Source organism: Arachis ipaensis, chromosome B2 (assembly GCF_059453495.1).
Source record: "Arachis ipaensis isolate K30076 ecotype BB chromosome B2, ASM5945349v1, whole genome shotgun sequence".
Lineage (NCBI taxonomy): Eukaryota > Viridiplantae > Streptophyta > Magnoliopsida > Fabales > Fabaceae > Arachis > Arachis ipaensis.
In genome coordinates, this window is record NC_142437.1 from 8173710 (window position 1) to 8200147 (window position 26438).

The window sequence follows — 26438 nt, forward strand, 5'->3', positions numbered from 1 at the left end:
GTACAGAAATTCGATTTTTATATAATAGAATAGATACGTATTTAAAACAATATATGACTTGGCCTAAATACGTACTCTTGGTCGTTCAAGGGAGAAGGGAAGTTTCTTTGAAATATGATAACCTAATCATCAATTAAATTATGGAGTTAATGGTGGCATGTATAGTTATTACCATAATAACTTAATAAGTGGATCAATATTTTTATAGATACCCCATTTTAAAAAAATTGTATGATACTTTTATTTATGAATAGTTGACTATAGAAGCAGAGGTTGGGTTGTCATGATCAATCAGATTTAATTTTCTTCCAACTGTTTTTGGGCACGATTATGAATGGGAGAAATAAAAAACAATAATTATTTTGTCTTGACAAAAACAGATATTGTGTTCCCATAAATGTATTATATCGGATATGTACTATATATAATTATTGATTTGGTATTAAAATTTTTTAAAAAATTTGAATTTGAATTTTTTAATTTTAAACTTGTTAACCATAAAATCACTTATTTCAAAGCCTTGAACTGTATATTAGACAAAAAAATTTATAAATAAATGTATGTATTATTATCTAAGAACACTTTAAATTTAAAAAAATTAACCAACATACATTAAAATCAGTTACTAATATAGAATACACATAAAAATATTAAATATATATTAAAAATGAATTAAACTATATATATATATATATATATATATATATATATATATATATATATATATATATATATGGTAATTGATTTTGGTATGCAAATAATATTTTTAAAAAAGTTATCATATACAATCAATTAGAAGATCTATTAAATATAACAATTACGATGACTATGCTAGACGTATACCAAAATCAGTCAGTATATAAAATATATATTAAAATACAAATACACATTAAAAATAAATTAAACAATATATATTTATACATAAATATATAATAACTAATTTTAATATTCATATGACATTTTTTAACAATTATTCACATGTTTTCTGTGACTAAGAACTTGATATTATGGAAGAGATGATCCTTGACACTATATATATATATATATATTAACCATTAAATATCCAAATGATTATTCAGAAAATTCCAAAAGCTAGAATACAAAACTTGAAGATCGGAGCTGTTTGGTGCGCATACATGTGCTCTATCTCGTGTGTGCCTTTCATGAGGGGCCGTAAGCAAAGATATTGTTGATTTTTATAGGCATACCTTTGTGTCTTGTTTTTCTGTTGGGATTGTTGACACAAACAAACACGTCATAAATGAGAAAGAAAGCTTCACCTTGAATCCCTTATTAAATGGGTTTAGCTAACATCTTTTTCAAAAATATATATTAAAAATACCACTTAAAAATTAATTTTAATTGACTAAATAATTAATTTACTCGTCTACTTAAATAAATATTATAATTTAATAGCTAATAATAATATAATTTTTTAAATAAAATTTAGATTTACGAAAAATTAATTTTTAACTTATTAGAATAAAAAATACTGTAATTAAAAATAATTATCAATTACTTTTTTTTATAAAAAGCATGAAAAAATTTAAGTTTCTGTAATGTAGTTATCGTACATTTATTTAAAATAAAATTTCAATTACTAATAATAACAACTAAACCCTAATTATATTGATATGTACTATATTTTATTGTACTATATAAATTATTAAATGAGTAAGCAGAAAGCTTTATTTTCCATAAATATTGTAATAACAAGACTAATAATTAAGGTCATGACTACTGATGGCACACGGTAAAATTCGTACTATCTTGATGAATTCACATGTTTTTCTTCTTGCCTCTTTTGGCACATAACTTTTTTTTTTTTTTTTTCCAAAGAAATTTTGACATGTTTGGTTATATATCCATCACTCTATGTCTCTATTTTTCGTAATTTCATATTCCTTAAAAACTTATTATTAAAATATTTACAAACTATTCACTAAAGCGATAATTCTATGTCAAGATATCGCATCCACGTATTATTTTTTTGAGATGCTTTTTTGGCAATGTATTTTTATTTTTTCAGAGATAACAAGCATCCCAAAATGTTTGGTAATAAAAAAAATTAGCCAAAAACAGCCATAATTTATCTTATTTAGTATTTATTAATTGTTGCGATAATTAATGAATGTTAAATAAGGCAAGTTTTGACTGTATTTTTTGTCTACCTAGTATTATCCATTTGATATCATATTATAAAATCAGATATTCAAAAATTTAAATTGTTAGATAAAGACACACAAATAATTATATATCTAATGTTCGTTTTAATTAATAGTTTCAGTTAATTATGGTTTTAAATAGTAAACAAACATATTACTTTAGCCATCAATTTCTAATATAAATAACTAGTTAAAATTTGTGCAATTTGATATTACTAAAACACGACATTCTATATATTCCATGCAACAATTTTTTTTTAAAAGCTATATCTTATCCAATTTTTTAAGGGAAAGTACAAATTAAAGGAGTTTTGGAATAATTGGGTTTACACCATCCATGAAGAAAGTAATTCGATTCCAACATGTGTTTTAATAGACGAATTTAATATAGATGTCTATGCAATTTGTAATATCAAAAGCTAGAAAAGCTGCAATCATATGTTAAAAAAAATAGAGAAAAGGACAAATAGGTACTTGACCTTTTAAGGACATTTAAGTTTTTGAAGATTTGAAAATATATTTAAGTTTCTGACCTTTTTAAAATTTGGACATATCGATTCCTCATGTTCACTTAGGTCTGTCAAACCCAACAAAAAAATTTAAACGTAACTCCTGTTGTATTGACCTGGTTAATATAAATGTACATGTAAGAGAGTTTTTAAAATTGGACAAATTAAACTCATAGATCGATGTGTCCAAATTTTAAAAAAGTTAGAGACTTAAATATATTTCTAAATTTTTAGAGACCTAAATGTCTGTAGGCCAAAAATTCAAGGATCGATTTGTTATTTTCTCAAAAAAATAATACATGCTATCAAACTAAATATTGCAAGTTTGCAACTTGTGTTGCTTTAAGACTTTACAGATCAATTTTGAGAAGTTTAAATATAAACCCATACAGTCATATGAAATTTCCAAAATATATTAGTAATATCTAACGTCAAATACACTTTTAAGGTTTTAATATCAAATATGCAATGTCCCTATTAAATATAAACACACGAAATTAAATAAGTGCATAAAGAATTCCATAAGATCTTAAAATTAAAAATCTCTCTAATAGGAGGAAATAATATGTCCTGTGGGCCAATGGTTCTTTGTAACATGGCATATAGATTTATCTAAGGAAAAAAAATTTAATAAATAGAAAGCTAGAGAGTGAGAGAGAAAAGTTGTGTTTAGTTTTTCTTTTGTTTAATATATAAAGAATTCAAAAGAAAAGGAAGAAAGCATGAAGTCAAATAACCACTCATGGTTACACACGAATAATAATACAAAGTGCAAACTCAAACACATTATTTATCCATCTATATGAATATTTACACAATAGAGTAAAAGCTTTTGGCGTGTGAGCTATATATGTATTTCTAAAAATTCTCAAAGAGCTAATTAAGAGCTTGATGGGGGTAATCCATAATCAATTCACTTGGACCAAAAATTAAATATAATGTTTTCATATTATTATGATGAAATCTGGATATTCTAAATTTTGAATTTTATTTTAAAGAGTAAAATATAATTTATTATTATTTATTTTATAGATAGAAAAAAAATATGAGAGAGAAAACATTAAATAATGAAAGATCTCATTTTATCTTCTAAAGTAAAAATCTAAAATTTAGAGGATTCAAATTTATTATGATGATACAAAATAAAAGTTGAATTAAATTCAATTATATTTTGTTTAGCGAAAATGTTTAGTAACAAAAATATTAGCAAAAAACAGTCCAAACTTATTTTATGTAAAATTTATTAATTGTTGTAACAATTAATAAATATTAAATATAGTAAGTTTTGACTTTTTTTTTTGTCTATTTGACATTATGCTTATTTAGATAATATACATAATATTTTAAGTTCAATTCAATAAAAGTTAAGTTGATTTAATTTTATTATTTTACTCATTTAATCTTCTTTTTTAACAACAATATTATTAACTAGGAGCACGCAAGAATCAGCTCTATTTTAAACTAGATTTGGACCAAATAATTCTGACTGTTTTTTTTATCTACCTAGCATTATTCGTATGATTTTTGTATCCGATTCATATTTAAGACAAATTCGACCTGATTAATGTCACATTTCATAACTAAAATATATATACTTTTAGTGAAATTAGGGTTTATATCCACAACATAATTAAACACGGCAAATAATTTTCCACTAGTACTAGCGTGTATGTATGTAATAAGCACATAGAATATATTAGAAGAAATCTGTGAGTTAAATTTTTTCACGGAATAACCATCCACGAGAAACTCTTACAAAATAAAGATAGTAAGATACACGTTCCCGTATCAAATAAAACAAAATAACAAAGAGACAAGTCTCTGCAACTTTTTTATAAAAAATAGAGTTATATATATATATATATATATATTATAATACTATGTGAATATCAAAATTAACTATCAAACTCAATTATTAATATATAAAATATATATATTAAAATATAATATATATTAAAAATAAATTAAACTATATATATATTTATAATTTTATATACAAATATATCAATAACTAATTATAATAATTAATTTTAGAATACAAATAATATATTTTAATATACATAGTAGGTTTTTCTTAAATCCCTTTAAATGAAACGAATAAGGAAATGGATAAAAGGGAAAACGAGTTTGGAAAACAATATTTTAAAATATAATAAATACTCTAAAATATAATTTATTTCTTTCTCAATTTATTTATAATTAAAAATGTGCTGTAAATACACCAGTTTCAAAACTTTCAACAACTAACAAACACCAAAAGCATTTAAAAAAATTTATTATTACATGTCATATTTTTTATGTATATTTTTACAAAAAATCTTTAAGATGAACAAATTTTATTAATTTATATGTGTAAATTATAATCAATATGAATGTAAAGTATATTAATTTATGTGTATAAAATTTATTAAATATATGTATAAATGATATATTTTATATGTGTAAATTTTTATAAATATGAGTGTAAAATTGCAAACTATTATTGGCTAATTTATGATAATATTTATTGAGTATGTGATGTTATTGTATTTTTTACTTTTATATTAAAATAATTATAAAAATAAAAAATAATATATATATATATATATATATATATATATATATATTAAAAAAGATGGCCATTGTCCACTATGCTACTACTATATATGACCATTCTTATCAGCCTCCTTCTTACACTCCTCTCTTAGCTTTGTTTAACCACTACACAACATCCACACCCAATGTCTAAGTTAAAACAAGCATTCACCCAACTCACTCATTCTTCCACTAACAACAAGAAGAAAAAGAAGCTCTTCTTGTCTCTCTTCGCCACCCTCCTCCTCGTCGCCTCCGTGGTTGCCATAGTCGCCGGCGTAAACTCCCACAAAAACAACAACTCCTCTTCCTCCTCTTCTCTCGCACTCTCTCACCACTCCCACACCATCATCAAAAACGCTTGCAGCTCCACATTCTACCAAGACCTCTGTTTCTCGGCCGTCTCCTCCGAGCCTGGCGTGACAAACAAGGTCACTTCTCACAAAGATGTCATTGAATTGTCCCTCAACGTTACTTGCAGGACCGTCGAGCACAACTTCTTTGTTATCAAGAAGATTCTCGAGGAGCGGGAGAAGATCCTCACCCACAGGGAGAGGATCGCCCTCCACGACTGCCTTGAGACCATTGACGAGTCCCTTGACGAGCTCCATCAGGCCTACGAGGACATCAAGCTCTATCCTAACTCTAACAAGAAGACTCTCTACCAGCACGCCGATGATCTCAACACTCTTATTAGTGCCGCCATAACCAACCAGGTCAGCGAATTAATGTCTTTATGAGATGACGATAGTATATGACTATATGTTAAGTAATTTAATCTAAGTGAAAATTTATATAGTTAAAAATCGTCACATAACATTTTAAATATAATTTTTCAAGTTGAAATTGAAATGTGAGGTAGTTGTTGGAATTTTAAGTTTGACTAAATCTTTTATTATTACAACAAAATTAACAAAATTGCTGCCCTAGACTTTTCCATTCCTTCAGAAAATGAAAGAAACAAAATGACGCCATTGACTAAATTTTTTTTACTGCATTTATCAATTTAAAACGCCTTAATATTTTGAGGTTTATTTTAATAAGTATCAATTTAAATTGAAATTTCGGTAGCTTTTGGGCTTATCCAAATTCCAAACCACCTCTTGAGCGCAGCTTAATGGTGGACGGTGGTTGAAGGAGCTTTAATTTTCAAGTTCTAACAGATTTAATTGAGTGAACAAACTAACTAACTGACTGTAACAAACTCTAACGGAATAATAATAAGCTAATTGAGTGAGTGAGTTAGTTATAACTAACCGTAATGCGACGATGAACCTGTATCAGGTGACTTGCTTGGACGGTTTCTCGCACGACGCGGCGGACAAGAATGTAAGGAAGGCTCTAGAAGAAGGTCAGGTACACGTGGAGCACATGTGCAGCAACGCATTGGCTATGACGAAGAACATGACCGACACCGACATCGCAAACTACGAACAGAAAATGATGACGACGGCGACGGCGAACGGAGGAAGGAAGTTGATGATGATGGAGGAAGAAGAAGACGAGAAGGGAGTAAAGTGGCCGCAGTGGATGTCGGTTGGTGACAGGAGGCTGTTGCAGGCGGCGACGGTGAAGGCGGACGTTGTGGTGGCGGCGGACGGGAGCGGGAACTTCAAGACAGTGTCGGAGGCGGTGAAGGCGGCGCCGGAGAAGAGTAGCAAGAGGTATGTGATTAAGATCAAAGCTGGTGTATACAGAGAGAATGTTGAAGTGCCGAAGAAGAAGACGAATATAATGTTCTTGGGAGATGGAAGAACCAACACCATTATCACCGGAAGTAGAAACGTTAAAGATGGCGACACCACCTTCAACTCCGCCACCGTCGGTAAGATCTTGTTCATTTTCTACTTTAGTTAGATTCCATTCATGACCCTAATTTATTAATTACTTGATTAATTAGTTTAATTTGCACTAGATAAGAAATAAAATTAATTAATTACGTAATTTTTTTTAATTTAAAAGAAAAGGATAAATAAATGGTTTGGCTAACGGTTATATACTTGTGAGTCGTGACTCACCAATTATTTGATGTCTTGTATTGGAATTGGATGCAAGTATAGGGTTGTCAGTTTTTTATTTTTGTTTGTTTTTTTTTTTAATGAGGGATGTTAGTTGTTAGGAGATTAATAAATAAACAATCATGGTAACTTTACATTAATAATCCGTCAGTATACTAAAATATAAAATATATATTACATGATAACTAATTTAATAATTAATTTTTAGTGTGTATATATTATTTTTTAAAAAATAAATAAAATTCTCTATAAATTCATTCTAAATATTTATCAAGTTGGAATCAAAATGCTAGATATTTTGTATATATTAAAGTTAAATATTCATTTGGACACCAATTAAGTTTAAATGAAGAGAAAAATAAATAAATGAATGAAGTTCATAATATAAATAATAGTAATGTAATGGCTAAATAATTATACAAACTTCTTTAAACATAAATAATTTTTTGTTTAGCACATTTATAACGTAATTAATTAATAATTAATAGATAAAGTGATAGTTGCACCATAAAGTGTATGTCATATGCAACTTGTTCTTTAATTTGCACCAATACATTATGTAGATCCTTCTACTCTTCTAGTATTGGATGTCTTAGGAATTTCCAACAAAATACCAAAAAGGACTCTAGATAAACAATAGCTTTAATTTGCAAAGAGTTCCTAATTCTTTTATATTTACCAATATTGGTATGTGTCTATCTTCCTCAAAGAGTGGAAAAGATTGAAAAGCTGACATGTTTTCCTTCACTCTAACTCCACCCAATAATTGAAAAAGGTTCAAGTGTATATAATCAATAGCTTAATTTAAGGGATCAGATACTTAACATGGATGGCCTATAAATATATGCATGGTTAGAGCAACACTCACCATCATATCATTGGTTAGTGCTTGCTATCATGTGTTATAAATAAATATATATCTATATATATACACATTAATGCCTTTAATTTCGGGGATGGAGGCTTAGCTGTAACACAACAAAAAAATTTTTGGGCCACAGCATATAATATGTTAAGTGTTAGTACAGTGTTATATGTCATAACCCTATTTTTCATCATAATTAGTATAATTATCCTTTTTTTTCAATAAAAGCTATCATTTTCAATAAAATAAGGGGGCGGGTTAGCATGCACATGGGTTCTTCAATTTTGACTTTTGATCATAGTTATATCTTTTTGTCAAATATATTAACTTTTCACACACTAGCTTTTCTGCTATGGATAAATTAAAGTTTAATAGTGTCCTTTTAGAAAGATAAAATTAATGTTGCATGTTCAGGACTTTTCTTCGAAATATTTCATACACGTTTTTATGTTTGAAATACAATAAAGAAGATCAAACATATATCTTATCATGCTAAAAAAAAGAAATATTATGTAAATTCAAAAATATTATTATTTATACATCACTATTTACTAGTCTTTTTTCTTCATCTCTTAATGAATTCATGCACATAAAGAAGAAATATATAAATAGTACTTTTGTTCTCTTTCTTAATTACGAAGTAAATAACTTTTAACCTAAAAGAATGTGCTATATATTAAAAATTTTTTTATTAATATTAACCAATATTTTTAAATTAATATTTTATTTTTTATATTATTAAGAATTAGAGTTAAAAAATTAAGATTTAAAAGTTAATACTTAGAATATAAAATATTAGTTAAGTATTATCCTATATTAAAATCATGCTGACGTCATAATTAAGAATAGCTAACTTGTGGTTGTGGAGTTATACTGTTATAGTCTTATGGGCAAAAGGACCCGGTCCCTCTTTTAATGGCCCAATGCATGTGGCACACAAGAAAAAAAATTTAGAATAATAAATTCACTTAGATTTTTTCTTACAGAATTAAAATATTTAAAAAAATTTCTTTTGTACTATTTAATATGCTTTAATATATTTTCACGTGAACTCTTTTTTAAAAAAATTCCTAACAATTTAATTTATCTTTCTTAGGAAAACGTTTTTTTTTAGTATATAGATATTCTTTCAAATGGAAAAAGGAATTGGGTTACAGCTAAAAGTGGTTGCTTTTTCCATTTAACATGACTTTATATATATACATATATTGTTCCATTAGGTTCCCTTGTCTTTTTCGGAATATTTCAGCTCCAAGTTTGAGTTTTTGAATTTCGCAGGCCTTAACTTTATTTTATTCAAGCCCGAACATTCCTTGATGCTTCCTTCCAACCTATTCCCTTCAATCATGCATGCCAATTTGTCATGGCTCTCTATCTGTATTTATTTATTTATTTTATAATAATAATAATAATAGTCTTATAACATAAACGACCCATCACCCATAGACTTGCATGCTACACACACTTTATATCTTTTGGCTGAACTGTCACTATCTTACGCCATATAAACATCTTAGAAATTAATCTCCCTAGATCTATAATCTATTAGTCATAATTAAAGATTACCCAACTTATGAGTTATGACATTGTCTTATATCATGTCCTATACTTCATACCACATATATATAGCTTATGACCTTTCCTCTAGTATTTATGTCTTTCCAACTTTTTCTCTGAATTAATTGTTGTTACCCCATTTGAAATCTAATATATTAAAATTATGAACTTCGAAGCATGCTTGTATTTGTATAGTTGTATGTATATATGTCCCATTATATATATATATGTTTTTTTTTAATTTTATTTTCACCCCACTTGCTGCTCGCTAGAGACTAGAGAAGCCTATTGATGACCCCATTTAGATGCATGAACATGTGCAAATGTTCAATTGTACAATCTAATTTGTCACCAAAATTTGTCCTTATGTATGAACAAAAGAAATAAGTAGTAGTAATAAGGACCACTCATCAAATGTATTCAAACCATTTAACCATGCCTAGATCGCTAGATAGTTTTATTTGTTTATGGTATCTGTAGTTCAAATTTATTTAATTTCTATGCTGAGAAGAACATGTGCATCTCGTGCTAGAGGAAAGGAAAATATGTACTATTGTGTATCACCTTTTTTTCCTAGCTATAGTAGTTGAAAAGTTTGCATCTTCCAATTTAAGGAACTTAGTTAAATTATTTGAAACTTAACCCACGTCACACACAACCTACTTATTACTCACAAAGTCCCAACCACTCTCAGAGTACGTATAAGTTCAGGAATGTTTCATTTTGGATAAAAAGACAAAGAGCCATAAATAATCTCATCCAAAATAAGGTGAAAAACATGCATGATTATTGATGTTAACTTTTACATAGAAGTCGATAAATCTATTAATTTTATATCATCCATTGATTTATTTACATATGAATTACCATTAGATTTACTATAATAATAATAATAATAATCTTGATTTGAAGAGAGACAAAATATACTCATGTATACGCTATTTTTAAGATTTGAGATATGTATTCATTTAAGAACAATGGGCTTAAAAAATGAACATCACTCATACAAGGGATAATAAATATCTCATGTCATGAAATCACTCTTGACCTTTCGAATCTAGAGTTATGATATTATGTCATGAAACTATTCATCTCAAAAACATTGTACAAATATTCCATTGGTTTCCTATATTTCCTCTTCATTTAATTATTTTGAATACATTTCATAAATAACAAATTTATGTATATGGTTGCAGCCGTTGTGGGACCAAACTTTCTTGCAAGAGACATAACCTTCCAAAACACAGCCGGAGCAGCAAAGCACCAAGCGGTGGCACTTCGAGTCGGTGGCGACCTCTCAGCTTTCTACAACTGCGATATCCTCGCCTACCAAGACACCCTCTATGTCCACAACAACCGTCAATTCTTTGTCAATTGCCTCGTCGTGGGCACCGTCGACTTTATCTTTGGTAATTCAGCCGCAGTTTTTCAAAACTGCGACATCCATGCCCGGCGCCCTGACCCTGGTCAGAAGAACATGGTCACGGCGCAGGGCAGGGTTGACCCTAACCAAAACACCGGAATTGTGATCCAAAAATGTAGGATTGGTGCCACCACGGATTTGGAGCCTGTGAAGAAGAGTTTCCCTACCTACCTTGGTAGGCCATGGAAGGAGTACTCTAGAACCGTGATCATGCAAAGCACCATAAGCGATGTAATTCAACCTGTTGGATGGCATGAGTGGAATGGAGACTTTGCACTAAATACTTTGGTTTATAGAGAGTACCAAAATACTGGGCCTGGTGCTGGTACTTCTGCTAGGGTTACCTGGAAGGGCTATAAGGTAATTACAAATGCTGCTGAGGCCCAGGCTTTTACAGCTGGGGCCTTCATTGGGGGTTCTAATTGGTTGGGCTCAACAGGCTTCCCTTTCTCTCTTGGGTTATAATTAGTTATATTTGGAACTTAACATTGAGTCTATTCATGGTCCAAAAAATTTATTAAAAAAAAGACACTTTGAGTCTATTCTTTTTCCCCCTTACACCTACTAGAATAGTAGAGGGAAATTGGGTTAAAAAGAGAAAGAGAAAATGAGGGAGGGTGTGATTATTATCATTATTGAGATTAAGATGTATTATTTGGATATCATGAAAAAAAAAGAAAAGAGGTATTATTTGGAGTGCCATATGTTACTCTGCAGATGAGGCTGATGTTACTTTAATTTATTTGTTGTAATGTTGCTCATATGGTTGGAATTAATAAATTTATTATATTCATATTATATGACAAGGCTTTGGCCGCCTTCATTGATTAAAAGTTATATTATGTTTTTAAATGATGATGAGAATTAAGAAGACGCAATTGCAAGTTTTTTTTTTCCCGATTTCAGAGCTTCGTTCCAACTAATTTAAACTCGATTTGGGTCACGTACATGACTTTGATGAGTGAGTCTCTCAATAGAAATAGTTGTATATACTAAGCTTCGAATTCAAGTCAATAAAAGTTAATTAATGGCATATCACAAGTTCTAGTGAGCAAAATATAACCTAATGCATTATCTAAGATTGCTACTCAATAAAAGTTCCCTTATTTGATAAGAGTTAAGACAATCACCTATCATCTATCAAAGAAAGATTATTGCTAATGAATGCAAGAACCTATCATAAGATTTTCTATTAAAGAGAGTTTAAAAACAACATAAAATAAATGAATCATCAATTAAAAAATAACAAAATATATTCTTGTCTATATACATATATCAAGTTATCAACCACCCTTTTCAGTTTTCATTTTGGTCTGAAAAGATACCAACAACGTTGGGTGGTTTGGATATTGCTTAAGGTAGCATAGTTCTCTGTATTAGCCCAGCCCACTTAGACAAAAGGAGGGAGGGGGAAGGAACATTTTGTGTAACTAGCTTACGTTACTAAAAAAATTGTTCTTTCTATCCATAAAGAATAAAATAAAATAAAATAATAATGGAATTGGCCTTTGAATGAAAAGAAAACGGATATGCAATATTCTTGTCCTACTTTGAAACCATATGTATGTGTAAAAACATAGGAATTGGTTTCAGTGTATTAACTATTATGTCAAGAATGTTACACATTCAACAAATATATTATTTTTAATTAGTAATAATTTATATTTATATTTATTAAAATTTTATACATATAAATCAATATAATTCATATTCATATTTTTAAATTTATATATATAAATTAAAAAAATTTATTTATTAAAAATAATTTAATATTTATACTAACTAAACAATTATAAAAAAATATTAAAAATCATTGCACCAAAAATTTTTCTCATATCTTTATATTCGTGAAGTAGAAAAGAAAGAACAGGGCCTGCATGTGTGTTGGCGCGATTACCGGATACTTTGCCATATGGCCCTCAATTCTCATCTCCAACATTAAAGTTCCTTTGATTTTTTCTTTCTTTTCTTTAAAGAAAAAAATATTTTCAAACTGGTAGAGAATATTATGATATCATCTCACGATCATTCCCATCACCATCGGTTGAGAAATTAATAAAGACAAAATTGTTTATAAAAAAATTAGTAATAGAAATAAAAAAAAATTATAATATATGTATATACTAAAAATTACACATCATTCAATCATTACATTTAACAATATGTATTAATATTTTTTAAAAACCATTATACTACTATATACAAAATTAATTATTTGTCTATTACAAATCTAATTATTTTATTATAATATGTTGATTATTCTGATAATTGGTTATTTAATTAAAAAAATTAAAATTAATAGATATATAAATATATAATAACTAGTTGATTTTTAAGGTACATAGAATATTTTTATATTTAAAATTAAATTAGTTGAAATTTTTAAAATAAAATATGGATATTAATAGTCCAAAAAAAAGAAGAAAAAAAATATCTAAAATATCGAATACACAAATATAAAATTTTGATGAGTTGACTAAAATTTATGTGGAATATTTTTTTAAAATAGAAGAAATCATGATCTCTTCATGACTCAATACATTGCGGTATTCATGGATGCATGATATTATTGTTAGAATATAAAACAGCTCAGCTTCAGAATGAAATGAATCATTATCTTAACGAAACCGCGGATCCTTATTCCATAAGCCATTCCCAAATTAAACCGTGTAAAATGAGAAAATCAGAAGCTTCATACATAACTTCAACACACACTTGACTAATTAGAGTGGCTAATTATATTTATTCAAAAAATTAAAGAATTCACTTGTACAACTAAAAACATTGAGATACATTATATAAAACTAATTAATAGGCCATTAATATAATGTAATTGGTTTAATTATACAAATCGAAATCAAATTATCCTAAACGCGTCTATGCCTGTAAAAGCTTTCTATTGGGAGATACATAATTATGCAGTCAATTCAAGAAACACCATGATGTTACTGTTTTACAAATTAAATAAAGATATTCATTACTCTTTTAATCTTCACAAAGAAGCATCACGGACATAAAGGAGAAACACGTCATATTCTTAATCCAAAAAGAATAATGCTAAATACAACAATTCCGATCCATACACATAGGACTTTGTATGTAATTACGTATTAATATTATTTTACTACTTTACATTAATTAGTTTAATTTATCATGTTTAATTGCTAATTTGCTATACACTCATTTCCTTATTATTTCACAATAATACAATATATAACAATATAATGCGATTAAATGTAAATTCAAGGAAGCCAATGATGAATTAGAAGATTAAAATTTGACAAGTGTAACAGTTTTAAATTTTATTTGTATTAGTGACTAATTTATTTAAAATTAAAAGCCACTTGAAAAGAAAAATTTGGTGCCGCAAAACCCTTTCCTAAATAGCAGAGATCAAAGTTTAAAATGAAATATATCTAATTAGTAAGTGATTACTCAAATAATGACGTAAAACTCAAATGACATATATTCTTTATATTCACTTAGAAGTTGGGGTTCGAGGCTCTCTATTTTCGATAACACAAAAAAAAGTGATTCAAGACTCAAGTCAACTGTTTTTAATAATGAAATATTAATAGATAATTAAATATTTAAATGAATCTTTATATTTATGTAATATTCTTTTAAATTCAGTAGCATTGTCTCCATTATATAAAGCACTGAGAGTTTCAAAGTCTCAAAACCCAAACCAAAACCTCACGCAGTCACAACTCTCACACACTTCTAAAATATAGAAAGCACACAGAAAAACAATGGACACAATCAAGTCCTTCAAGGGATACGGCAAAGTCGATGAGGCCGAGCAACAAGCCTATCAGAAGAAGACACGTAAGCGAATCATAATCCTAATCGTCTCATCACTAATCCTCTCAGCGGCGATTATTGCCGCAGTAGCAGGAATCGTCATACACAAGCGCAACACCAAATCATCATCATCATCTTCTAACTCGGTCCCAACACCCGAGTTAACTCCGGCCGCGTCACTCAAAGCGGTTTGCGATGTGACTCAGTACCCTAACTCGTGCTTCTCCGCCATCTCCGCCGTCGCAAACACCAACACTACTGATCCCAAGCTCCTCTTCCGCCTCTCCCTCGGCGTCGCCATTGACGAGCTCTCCAAGCTCGCGAAGCAGCTTCCCTCCAAGCTTCGCGAATCTACGAAGAACGATTCACGGCTCCAAAAGGCGATCGATGTGTGCGAAACCGTGCTCGACGACGCTCTAGATCGCCTAAACGAGTCGATCGGAGTCGCCGACGAAGGACGGAAGGTGCTGGCGGCGGGGAAGATAACCGATCTGGAAACATGGCTGAGCGCGGCGATAACGAACCAGGAAACGTGCATTGACGCGATCTCCGATGTGGATTCTACCGCTGAGCACGGCGTTGTCGGAGAAGTTCAAACGGCGATGAAGAACTCCACAGAGTACGCGAGCAACAGCTTGGCGATTGTGACGAGGATCTTAGGGCTGATTTCAAAGTTCGATTCGCCGGTGCACCGGCGGCGGTTACTCGGGTTTCCGGAGTGGGTGACGGCGGCGGATAGGAGGCTGCTGGCAGGGAATGTGAACGAAACGGAGACTCGTGTGGTGGTGGCGCAGGACGGAAGCGGTGACTACACCACCATCACGGCGGCGGTGAATGCCGTGAAGAAGAAGAGCTTGAAGAGGCACGTGATTTACGTGAAGACAGGAATTTACAGAGAGAACATCGATTTGGATAAGAACACTTGGAATGTGATGATCTACGGTGATGATAAGACGAAAACCATCGTCACAGGTAACCGGAACTTCATCGACGGCGTTCCTACATTTGAGACTGCCACTTTCGGTAAGTATTTTTTTTTCTTAAATTTAATTAATTTCCACAATTTTTATATGAATTATTTTTTAAAATATGTTTTTGGACATTTGATACTTGACTATTCTACTCAGTAGATTTTGTGCTGATTTAGAAAAGAGTAATACCCAGATAAGTAATTTTTTAGTGGTAGGATATTTTAGTTTTTGGTGACTGGTAGGATATTTTAGTTTAAACAAATTTTATTATAAATTAGTTTTTAGTCATTTATTTTATTAGACAAATTAATCTTTTATGTGAAACTTTAAAAAATAAAAGTTAAATAAATTAGTTCTCATAATTAATTAATAAAATTATATTAGTTTATAAAAAGTTGAGTGAATATCCCATCCGGTCTCCGACAATTATCTCGAAAGGACAACGAAGTCCCAAGAAAAAAAAAAAAAACACCCAATCCGGTACCTGATAATTTTTTTTTGGCACAGGGACCTCGTTGTCCTTTCAAAGTAATTGTCAGGAGTCAGGTTGGGTTTTTTTTTTAGGGACCGAGTTGGGATTTTTTTTTTGTCAGAGACCTCGTTGTCTTTTGAGGTAATTATCAGGGACTGATTTGGGTTTTTCTCTAAAAAAAATTTTAAAATTTTTAGTTCAATTTTTTATATAGATAAACAAGACTGATTTATTTAACGAAAATAAAAATCATTTGATGCTAAAATTTATTAATGGTCATGTTTGAGAATTGTTAAATTCTCTGAGAAATCTAATGATGAATCTATTGCAATTTGCAAGCTTTAGATTTGAATTTGATTATTAATATTCTTGTTAAACCTCCGCTGTGAATTTAGCCTCTTGGGCCATGTAAAAACAAAAAAATAAAAGTTTAATTATTCAGTTGGTCTGTTTAGTTTTATCAAATTTTTATTAGATTTATATATATATATTTTAATTGGGTTCTTATATTATTTTAATTTTTTAATTAAATCTTTTTTAATATAAAAAAAATATTAGAATTAATTAAATATTTTTTTTACAAATTAAAGATATTTATAATTAAAAATTTAATTAAATTTTTGACTGTATGTATTTTGGTAAAAATATTATATTAATTTTAATATTTTTAACATGTAAAGAACATAATTACAAAATTAAAATAATATAAAAATTTAATTAAAAAAATATATAAAATCTAATTAAAAATTTGATAAAACTACAGGAACAATAGAGTAATTTAATCAAAAGTAAATGAATATAAAAAGTTGCGCATTATGAATTGACGGAAATTATGTAATTCATGGAGAAAGAAAACATATTAAAGTTTTTATTTTTCCTTGAACACAAAATGTGGGTTTTTTTTTTCCCTAGTAAAATAGTTAAGAAAGAACAGATATTAAAAATTTTGGTTACATTGTGAAAGTGGGAGGCATTGGACGGACAAATTTGCTAACTTTCAACTTGCTTGGCTATTCTTGTAGAAGAGAAGGAAGAGATATGATATTTGTATACCAAAAAAATTATTACTATGTTAATTACGAGAGATTAGATTTTAATTCTTAAAAGGGGACAAAATTTTATGATAAGCATATTGCATATTTGCATCATTGCATGTGCTTTCGTGAGCATTACCGGATTATCCGATTATGTTGTGTATCCGGCATGTAACGTGGTTTTAGTTTCTCTTTTCACTTTTGTGTTTTGGTCGAACCACATGGTTTTAGTTTTAATATATTTCATAATTGAAATTTGCATGTGAACCTGAGTTGGCCCATTTCAGTTTCACTTTGGGGATTATTACTTTTACTTTTACTTTTTTACCCTCCAAAAACTAATTAAGGGTAGTTAGTAAACAAGGGTTTAAAACACATTGCAAATATTATAAACAACAATGCTTTATCTTACAAAGTGAGATCAGTTACATGAATTAAGCAATTCTATTATTAAGCAATTCTATTATGTTTTGTGGTGTATTGTGTCTATCTTCAGCCCATTTATAAAGAGTGATTGTAAATAATTAGATTGTAAGCTGATATTGATATAGACATAAATTAATTAGTGAACACAAAGCTACAACATTTTAAATTTTTACAAGATATTTGAATGCACATTGAATTGAATTCTGTGAAGTTGAAGCACTTACCATAAAAACATGTTTAAACTTTGCAGCCGTTAAAGGAAAGGGATTCATAGCTAAAGATATAGGTTTCATAAACACCGCAGGCGCATCGAAGCACCAAGCCGTGGCGCTCCGGTCCGGCTCAGACCGCTCCGTGTTCTACCGGTGCTCATTCATTGGCTACCAAGACACCCTATATGCCCACTCCAACCGCCAATTCTACCGTGAATGTGACATCACAGGCACCATAGACTTCATATTTGGCAATGCAGCAGTTGTGTTCCAAAGCTGCAAGATCATGCCAAGGCAGCCACTCCCAAACCAGTTCAATACCATTACAGCCCAAGGAAAGAAGGACCCTAACCAGAACACTGGCATTGTGATCCAGAAATCCACAATCACTACCCTTGATAAGGACAATCTTACTCTCACTGCCCCAACATACCTTGGTAGGCCATGGAAAGATTACTCCACCACTGTGATCATGCAATCTGAGATTGGCTCATTTTTGAAGCCAATTGGGTGGATAAGTTGGATACCCAATGTAGAACCTCCTAATACCATTTTCTATGCTGAGTACCAGAACAGTGGGCCTGGGTCAGATCTGACCCAGAGGGTTAAATGGGCTGGGTACAAGCCCACTCTCACTGATCTTGATGCAGGAAAGTACACGGTCCAGTCATTCATTCAAGGCCAAGAGTGGCTCAAAGATGCTTCTGTTCAGTTTGAGTCTACTTTATGATTCTAATACTGTATCATACAACATTATAGAGAGCATAGCATCAACTACTAATCTTATTTTTCTCATCCCCTTTTCTTTCACACAATTGTGATGTATAATAACTTGTATTGTAGTCCCAAGAAAGAATGTGACTTGTCTTGCGCGCATTGTTAATTGACTTAATTTTGAATGATTTTGTAAAATTGTTGGAATTAATTATTGAAGCATAAACAGCAATCGGTCCAAAATGGTAGTACAAACAAGACTGATCAGCCCAAGAAACTTGATTTTTTGTTTTTACTGTTTTTTTTTTTTTTTTGAGTACATTTCTAAACACAAAAGTTTTAAACGCTGACAACTCACAAAAAAAGAAAATTACCATTTGTACTTATAAAACATGAGTTTCATATAACAAAATTATCCAAATACTAAAAAATCATTTTAAAACCCCAAATTACCCTTCTCCTAATTCTAATCTCAACTCCCTTCTTCCAAATCTCATCCCTTCCTTTATTCTTTTCAGAAATTTCACCACCTCTTTTACCAACACTACCATCATCTCCACCTCCACCAACCTCAAACTCACGTTTCTCTTTATCCACAGCCATAAACAACAACGATAGTGATGATCTTTTACTTCTTGCAACCTTTACTTCCTGCAACTACTCATCTGCTCTACGCCTTGTGTTCTTCTCCTCTTCTATCACAAACACGCTGCCACTCATTCCTCTTCTCAACCACCTCCATTTCGATAACCACCACTCTTTCACTATCTCTTATCTCATCACTAAGTGCGGTTTCTTCCATGAAAACGCTCTCAGAGCACACAAGTGCGTTCTCTTTGACACTCCCATCAAGCCTGATTTCGTCATCTCTTCTTCAAAGTCTACGGTTTCTCACTCTCCCAAATTATCACTATCATGTGCAAGATTTCTGTGTTACTCATATGCGACCCTACCAAAGCGATCTTGTCAAAGTTTCAATTTTTAGCATCCAAAGGTGCTTTTCCTTCTGACATTGTATTGAAAGTGATGGAGGAAGTGTGATGATGGTAATGTCGGTAATAGAGTGTTTATAGGATTTGGGATTGGAGAAGTGATGATGAGAAGTAAAATTAAAAGTTAGAGTGAAGTTGTTGTAGTTTATGGCTGTGACAGTGGAGAAGGAGAAAGATGAGGCTGACGGTTGGTGACGGTGGCGGTGATGATGGTGTTGATGAAAGAGGTGGTAAAATTGATGAAAAGAATAAAGAGAGGGTTGAAATTTGTGAGGGGTATTGAGATTAGGGTTAGAAAAAAGGTAATTTGGGGTTTTTAGCTTATTTTCAACGTTTGGATAATTTTGTCATATAAAATTCATCTTTTATGGATACAAATAATAATTTCTTTTTTTTGCTAGATTTGTCAGCATTTAAAACTTTCGTGGGTAAAAATGATAGTTTACTTTTTTTTTTTTTATATTCTTATCTACACATTCTAAAAGTTGTTAGTTATGGACTTCTGGTGAATCATCATTCAGTTAGCATCAAATTTACAATAGATTCTTCATCAATTTTGGGGGGTTGTACATTTTACAGGAAACTTCTGTATATATATTTATTAATGTACAGACAATACAATAAGAAAATTTACCACAATTTCTCATCAATACTATCCATATTTCGTTTCTTGTTATTAATTAATCGTGATTGGAAAAGTAATCCAAACTTTAAATCCACACAATTAACATCGACCTATTCACCTTGAAGGGAAAGCACTTGTTTGAAATTTGAATATATGCGTTAATGATTAAATGACATTAATGAAAACTTTAATTAAATATATTGAATAACTTTTTGTTGAAGTAATTTATATCTTTACAAAATTGTTGAATTAAAACTTACACATTGTTAATCATGTTTACAAAATTTATTAATCTGAGACCGTTAACATATTTTTTTACATAGATTGATTGGTTGATGTAATATGAATGTTTATAACATACGTGAATAAAATAGAGTTGCGACCTTCTATTTTCCAAACCAATAAAGTTTTACATCTAAGTCATAACTTTAACCAAGTTCAACCCAATATTTTAAATTCATGCACGCATGTTCACTGTCGTCGCTTCATCTTCTTCTTTCGTTATCGTCATTGCCAACAATACTAACATTTTGCTAACATCTTTATTAGTTCTGATTTTCTTTGGTATCATTATTAAATAATTTTGGTTCATTTCTTAATTTATTTGAGGTTCATTTGGATCTAGAAATGAATTCAATGTGTTTTTGTTGATGATTGAGTTTTTTTACTGCTTGTTCAAATTTGAACTAATTTCGATTTATTTGTGAATTAATTGAGGTTTACTTGTTGCTGCTGTTAAATATTGACAAATTTTTTTATTTCTTAAGAAATTTTGGTTCATTTTTTTAGTTTATTTTAGGTTCATTTGGTTTCTTCTCGTTTGAATTTGCTGAACTTATTTATGTGTGATTATTTAGTTAGTTTTTGTTCAAATATGAACTCATTTCGGTTCATTTGTGAATTAACCGATGTTCACTTGATGTTGCTGTTAAGTATTGACCAAACTTTTTATTTCTTGAGAAATTTCGGTTCATTTTTTAGTTTAATTTAGGTTCATTTGGTTTCGTCTCGCTTGAATTTGTTGAACTTGTTCATGTGTAGTTGTTTAGTTGGTTTTTGTTCAAATCTGAACTAATTTCGGTTTATTTGTGAATTAACTGAGATTCACTTGATACTGCTATTCAGTATTGACTAAATTTTTATTCTTTAAAAAATTTTGGTTCATTTCTTAGTTTAATTTAAGTTCATTTGATTTTGTTTCACTTGAATTTCTCTTTCTCATCTTCCGCTTTGTCATTTTTTTCTTTTTCTTTTTCATCCTTTTTTTCTTTATCTTCTTATTCTTATTTCATTTTCTCAAAATTCTTCTTGATTTACTCTCTTGAGAGGAATAAAATAAAAAAGAAGGAACGCAAAGAAAAAGGAGGAGAAACACGAAAAAGAAGGAAAAGAAATGCGAAGAAGGAAAAGGAGAAATACAAAGAAGTAGAAGAGGAAGGAGGAGAAAGAGAAAAATGTAGGAACATTTACATAATTGGAGTGTATATTCACGTTCCACTAATAAAACTATTTTTTTTTTTAGTTTGGACTAATTTAGTTAGATTTAATTGCCAACAAAATTTGAATATATAGCAACTCTCTTTTTAAACAGAAATATTTTTTAAAATCGAGGTAGAGGAAGTTCCAAGTAGTATCGGCCACACTTTATGTGTCACATAGAGATTGTAGAGAAAGTAATTGCACTTTGGTGGAATCTTTGAGCTCCATAATGTGCTCAAAGGCTTGTGAAGCACTTCGTTTGGTAACATTTTATTCGGTTTTTTGTTGATCAAAATTTTTTGTAACTATTTTTCAATGAAAAAAAATTTTTTTTTATGTAGAATTCGTTTTTAGATATTGATTTTTCAAAATTAATAACAGATCGATTTTACCTTCTACAGTTCTATCGTTCTTTTTTTTTATTTTTAGGTGAATTGTTCGACTACAAACAGAGAGTAAAGTACAAGAATTCGATGAAACAGATAAATTGAACTAACTATCAAAACAACAAATCCCATCCTAATAAACGGCACGCTGAAAACACTCGACATATACGAAAACTAAATAAAAAAACATCTTCTACTCGATTAAAACCAAAGACTGAAGCCCAACAACCAAAATACCTTATCAAAATACCATAGTACTGCTCAGTTTGGGTAAACAGCTTAATTAAGTTTCTTTTGGAAAAATAGTTTAAACAATAAATAGCTATATTAAAAGTAGCTTATAAATAAGTTATTTTGTATTTGGATTTTTAATTCTAAAAATACTTATTTTAAAAGAAATGTGATAAAAAGTAGTAGTATTATGAGAGAAGTCATTTTTTTAACTTCTCTATAAGTTCCTAAATAGCTTCTTAGAAAGCTGTAATTTGGTTTTGAAAATTGCATCAGGCATTAATACTACTACTTTTCATTAGTCAAAAGCTCAAAAAAATTACTTTTAAAAGGTTTCCAAATGGACCCTAATACTAACTCTTCAAAAGATACTCTATACACACTACTCCTTATAAAAGAAATTAGCCATAGTTTTGCGTCGCTCTCTACATTCTTCTGGTTATTTTTTTATTGTATTGTGAACTGTGTTGATATTTTCTTTTGATATCTCGTTGCATAAATGTTCTGCAAGACCACTACAGTTTTTTCATCACTATATTGTAAACCTAGTTGAAAATCTATTTTATAGATTCTACTTCTTCTTCTAAGTCTTCTATATCACTGTCATCACTTATTTTAGAGTTATTTTTTCTCTCCTCTCTCTGAATCTTACACGCTTCTCTTGTGACTACCAATTATAAGCCGTTCATTTGTTGCAAATCAATTTTTAGAGTTTTGGTTGTTTGTGATAATGCATCGAGGCATCATGTATTCGATAATATATAAAATTTAAATTGATTTTGTTGCTTGAATAATTTAGGGTTAACTACTTTTTTCGTTCCTAAGGTCTTGGGTCAAGATCAAAACCGTCCCCGATCTTTTTTCGTTATTAATATCATCCACAACGTTACAAAACATTATAAAATTGTCATTTCTCTAATTTTTGGACAAAAATGCCCTTCATCCATCATTTACCCTCATTTGTTATTTTCCTTCGACAACACAAACATAGAGGAGGGAAGGGTGGAGAACGAAGAGGAAGAAGAAGGCGCCGCCGGCGAGAAAGGGCATCGTTGCTGACGTTTTCCTTCGGTGCTGACTCAATTCCGTTCTCTCCTCTGGCGCCGACTCCTTTTCTGTTGCGCTCTTCCTCCCATTCACCGACACCGGTTGGCTCTTCCAGAAGATCTACATCAACTTCGCCGCCTAGAGATACGCCGTCTTCATCGCCGATCTCCTAGACCATGGCCGCTTCGATAGTGGACGGGCTTGATCTTCTCTGTACCGCATGGAAGTGAAGATGAAGAAGACGAAGAAGATGATGAAGAAGATGAAGGGTAGCTTGATCTTTTGTTCTTTTCAATCTTGGTCCCCAATTTTTTAACCTTCAACCAGCACATAAAGTTTTGACATTATTTAGATTGATGGGTAGCTCAAATGGGTGTGGATTGGGTTGAAACCGATGTGGGTGAGAAAAAGTTGGATCCTTTTTTAGGTTCTGTTGCAGTAGCGGGGTTTTGATCCAATTCAATTGAAAGGTTAGAAGGATAACGGATGAATGATCACCAGTCTTGTAATTAAGCTCATTACTGTATTTGTTGCTGTTGCTAGTGACTACATATGTTTCGGAGACTGAGATGGTTTGTGGGTCTAAATAAGAAGAATTTGTCAACAAAGAGGTTGGGAAATCTTGAGCACCAACCTGGACCTGAAAGGCCAAGCCAGCTCCCTGTTTTAGATAATGTTCATGAAGTTGCTGTTTACATTCATAGGTTTCATAATCTTGACCTTTTTGAACAAGGGTAAGCTCCAATTTCTTGCAGCCTCATTATTTATTTATTCATGTTTATGATGAATATGACCATTGATTCTTATTTCTATCATGCTGATGGTACAAAATCAAGGTTACCGTGAGATGGGAGGTGGGTGAAGATTCTTTTCCTGGGATTCCAGCACGAGTTGTTCAATATAAAGGTGACATATGTTCCTAAGCTGTTTATTATTGTTGTGAGTGAGAAGAAGAAGAAGAAGAAGAAGAAGAAAGAAGATATGAGAAGAAGAAGATGAAGGGTTGTTGTTGTGAATGAGAAAGGAAGAGAAGAGGGATCTGCGTTTGGTTACATGTTTTTATTTTTATTTTTATTTAAGGATAAAATTGTCCAAAAAATATTGTTCATGAACAAAAGGATGATTTTATAACGTTTTGTAACGTTGAGAATGATTTTAATAATAAAAAAAAACCGAAGACGAATTTAATTTTGAGCCAATATCTTAGGGACGAAAAATGTACTTAACCTATGAATTTTGATACTAAAAATAAGATCACATTTTTTTAAACCAAAATTGTATAGTCATCGTAACCATAATGTAATAATCATTGTTTAAAAAGTGTATGTTGGTAAAAATAAGATAATATTTCTTTTACATTTTTATAACAGTTTTTATTTTTATTTTTTAAATTAAAAGATTTTTTTAAATATTAAAAAAATGTTACTTTAATTAAATTCTTAATTAATTGTCACAGTTAATTATTCATCAATTTTTTAGGATATGACTTGATAATTAGTTAAGAATGAGTGAATATTAATATAAAAAACATGATTGTTACACATTCAAGTATTTTTTCATTCAAGTTTATTCAAGTAGGTCCAATATCAACAAAAATCGCTCTCGTTAAAAGAGCGTCATTATACGCGCTTCTTCTTCTTTCAAATTCACGCATACCTTCTCTTCCTCCTCCTCCTCCTCCTCCTCCTCCTCCTCCTCCTCCTCCTCCTTTTTCGCGCACGCAGATTCTTCTTCTGTTTCTCCTCCTCTTCCTCCTTTTCTTCTTCTTCTTCTCCTCATTCATTATCGTCATTACCAACAACACCAACATTTTGCTAATAGATTATTTTTTCAATCGAATTGAATAGACACAGGTATTCTGAATTGAATTAAATTGATAATCTCTAAATTGTAGATAATATTCCGTTCATATAGTACTATACAATTGTTTCACCTTAATAACGTGTTCGGTTCATTATGCAGAAACCTGCTTTGAATTTGATTTTATATAATGGATAATGTTCCGTTCATTTAGTACTATACAATTGTTTCACCTTAATAACATGTTCGGTTCATTATGAATTGAATTGAATTGAATAGATCCAGGTGTTCTGAATTGAATTGAATTGATTATCTCTAAATTGTAGACACAGGTGTTTTGAATTTGATTTTATATAATGGATAATGTTCCATTTATTTAGTATTATACAATTATTTCACCTTAATAATGTGTTCAGTTCATTATGCAAAAACCTGTTTTGAATTTGATTTTATACAATGGATAATGTTCCGTTTATTTAGTACTATACAATTGTTACGTGTTCGGTTCATTATTCATAAAGTTGTTTTCAATTTGATTTTATATAATGAATAATGTTCCGTTCATTTAGTACTATACAATTGTTTCACCTTTATAACATATTCAGTTCATTATGAATTAAATTGAATTATTTTGAATTGAATGGACGCAGCTGTCTGAATTGAATTGATAATCTCTAAGAGGAGGAGAAGAAGGAAAGAAAATCCCTGTGTACAAATTTGGAAGAAATAGGAGGAGAACAAAAACCTGCGCGAATTTGGAAAAAGAAAAAGAAATACGAGAAGAAGGAGAAAGAAATAGAGAATGAGAAGGAGAAGGAGCGCGTGATTTGAAAAGTTGTTACAACAATTTGGATAAGAATTTTGTTTAGATGTAGAATTTTATCTTATGAAAAAATATGTATAAAATGATAATTAAAATGCGAACACATATTATATTTAATAATTTAGTTAAATTATCTAATAGTTTAAATATTTTAATATGAATAGTCATCTTAAAAATAATAGAAACAATGATTTTATATTAATTAAAATATGAATCAACTATGGTATATATAAAGTTGTAATATTTTATAAAAAATCAATTCATTTCAATTTTGGTTGTAATATTTCAAAATAATGATATAACTCATTCCA

The 26438-nt window shown here is 30.1% G+C and overlaps 2 protein-coding genes across 2 annotated transcripts; both read left to right on the forward strand.

Annotated features, from left to right (window-relative positions):
* Positions 1–5294: 5294 nt before the first annotated feature.
* On the forward strand, positions 5295–11872 carry LOC107624759 (pectinesterase). Its single transcript, XM_016327216.3, has 3 exons — positions 5295–5964; positions 6533–7073; positions 10885–11872. The coding sequence occupies exons 1-3, from the start codon at positions 5395–5397 to the stop codon at positions 11574–11576; spliced, it is 1803 nt and encodes a 600-aa protein (XP_016182702.1). The 5' UTR covers positions 5295–5394; the 3' UTR covers positions 11577–11872.
* Positions 11873–14745: 2873 nt separating this feature from the next.
* On the forward strand, positions 14746–18970 carry LOC107624760 (pectinesterase 3). Its single transcript, XM_016327217.3, has 2 exons — positions 14746–15938; positions 18069–18970. The coding sequence occupies exons 1-2, from the start codon at positions 14864–14866 to the stop codon at positions 18758–18760; spliced, it is 1767 nt and encodes a 588-aa protein (XP_016182703.2). The 5' UTR covers positions 14746–14863; the 3' UTR covers positions 18761–18970.
* The last annotated feature ends 7468 nt before the right edge of the window (positions 18971–26438 follow it).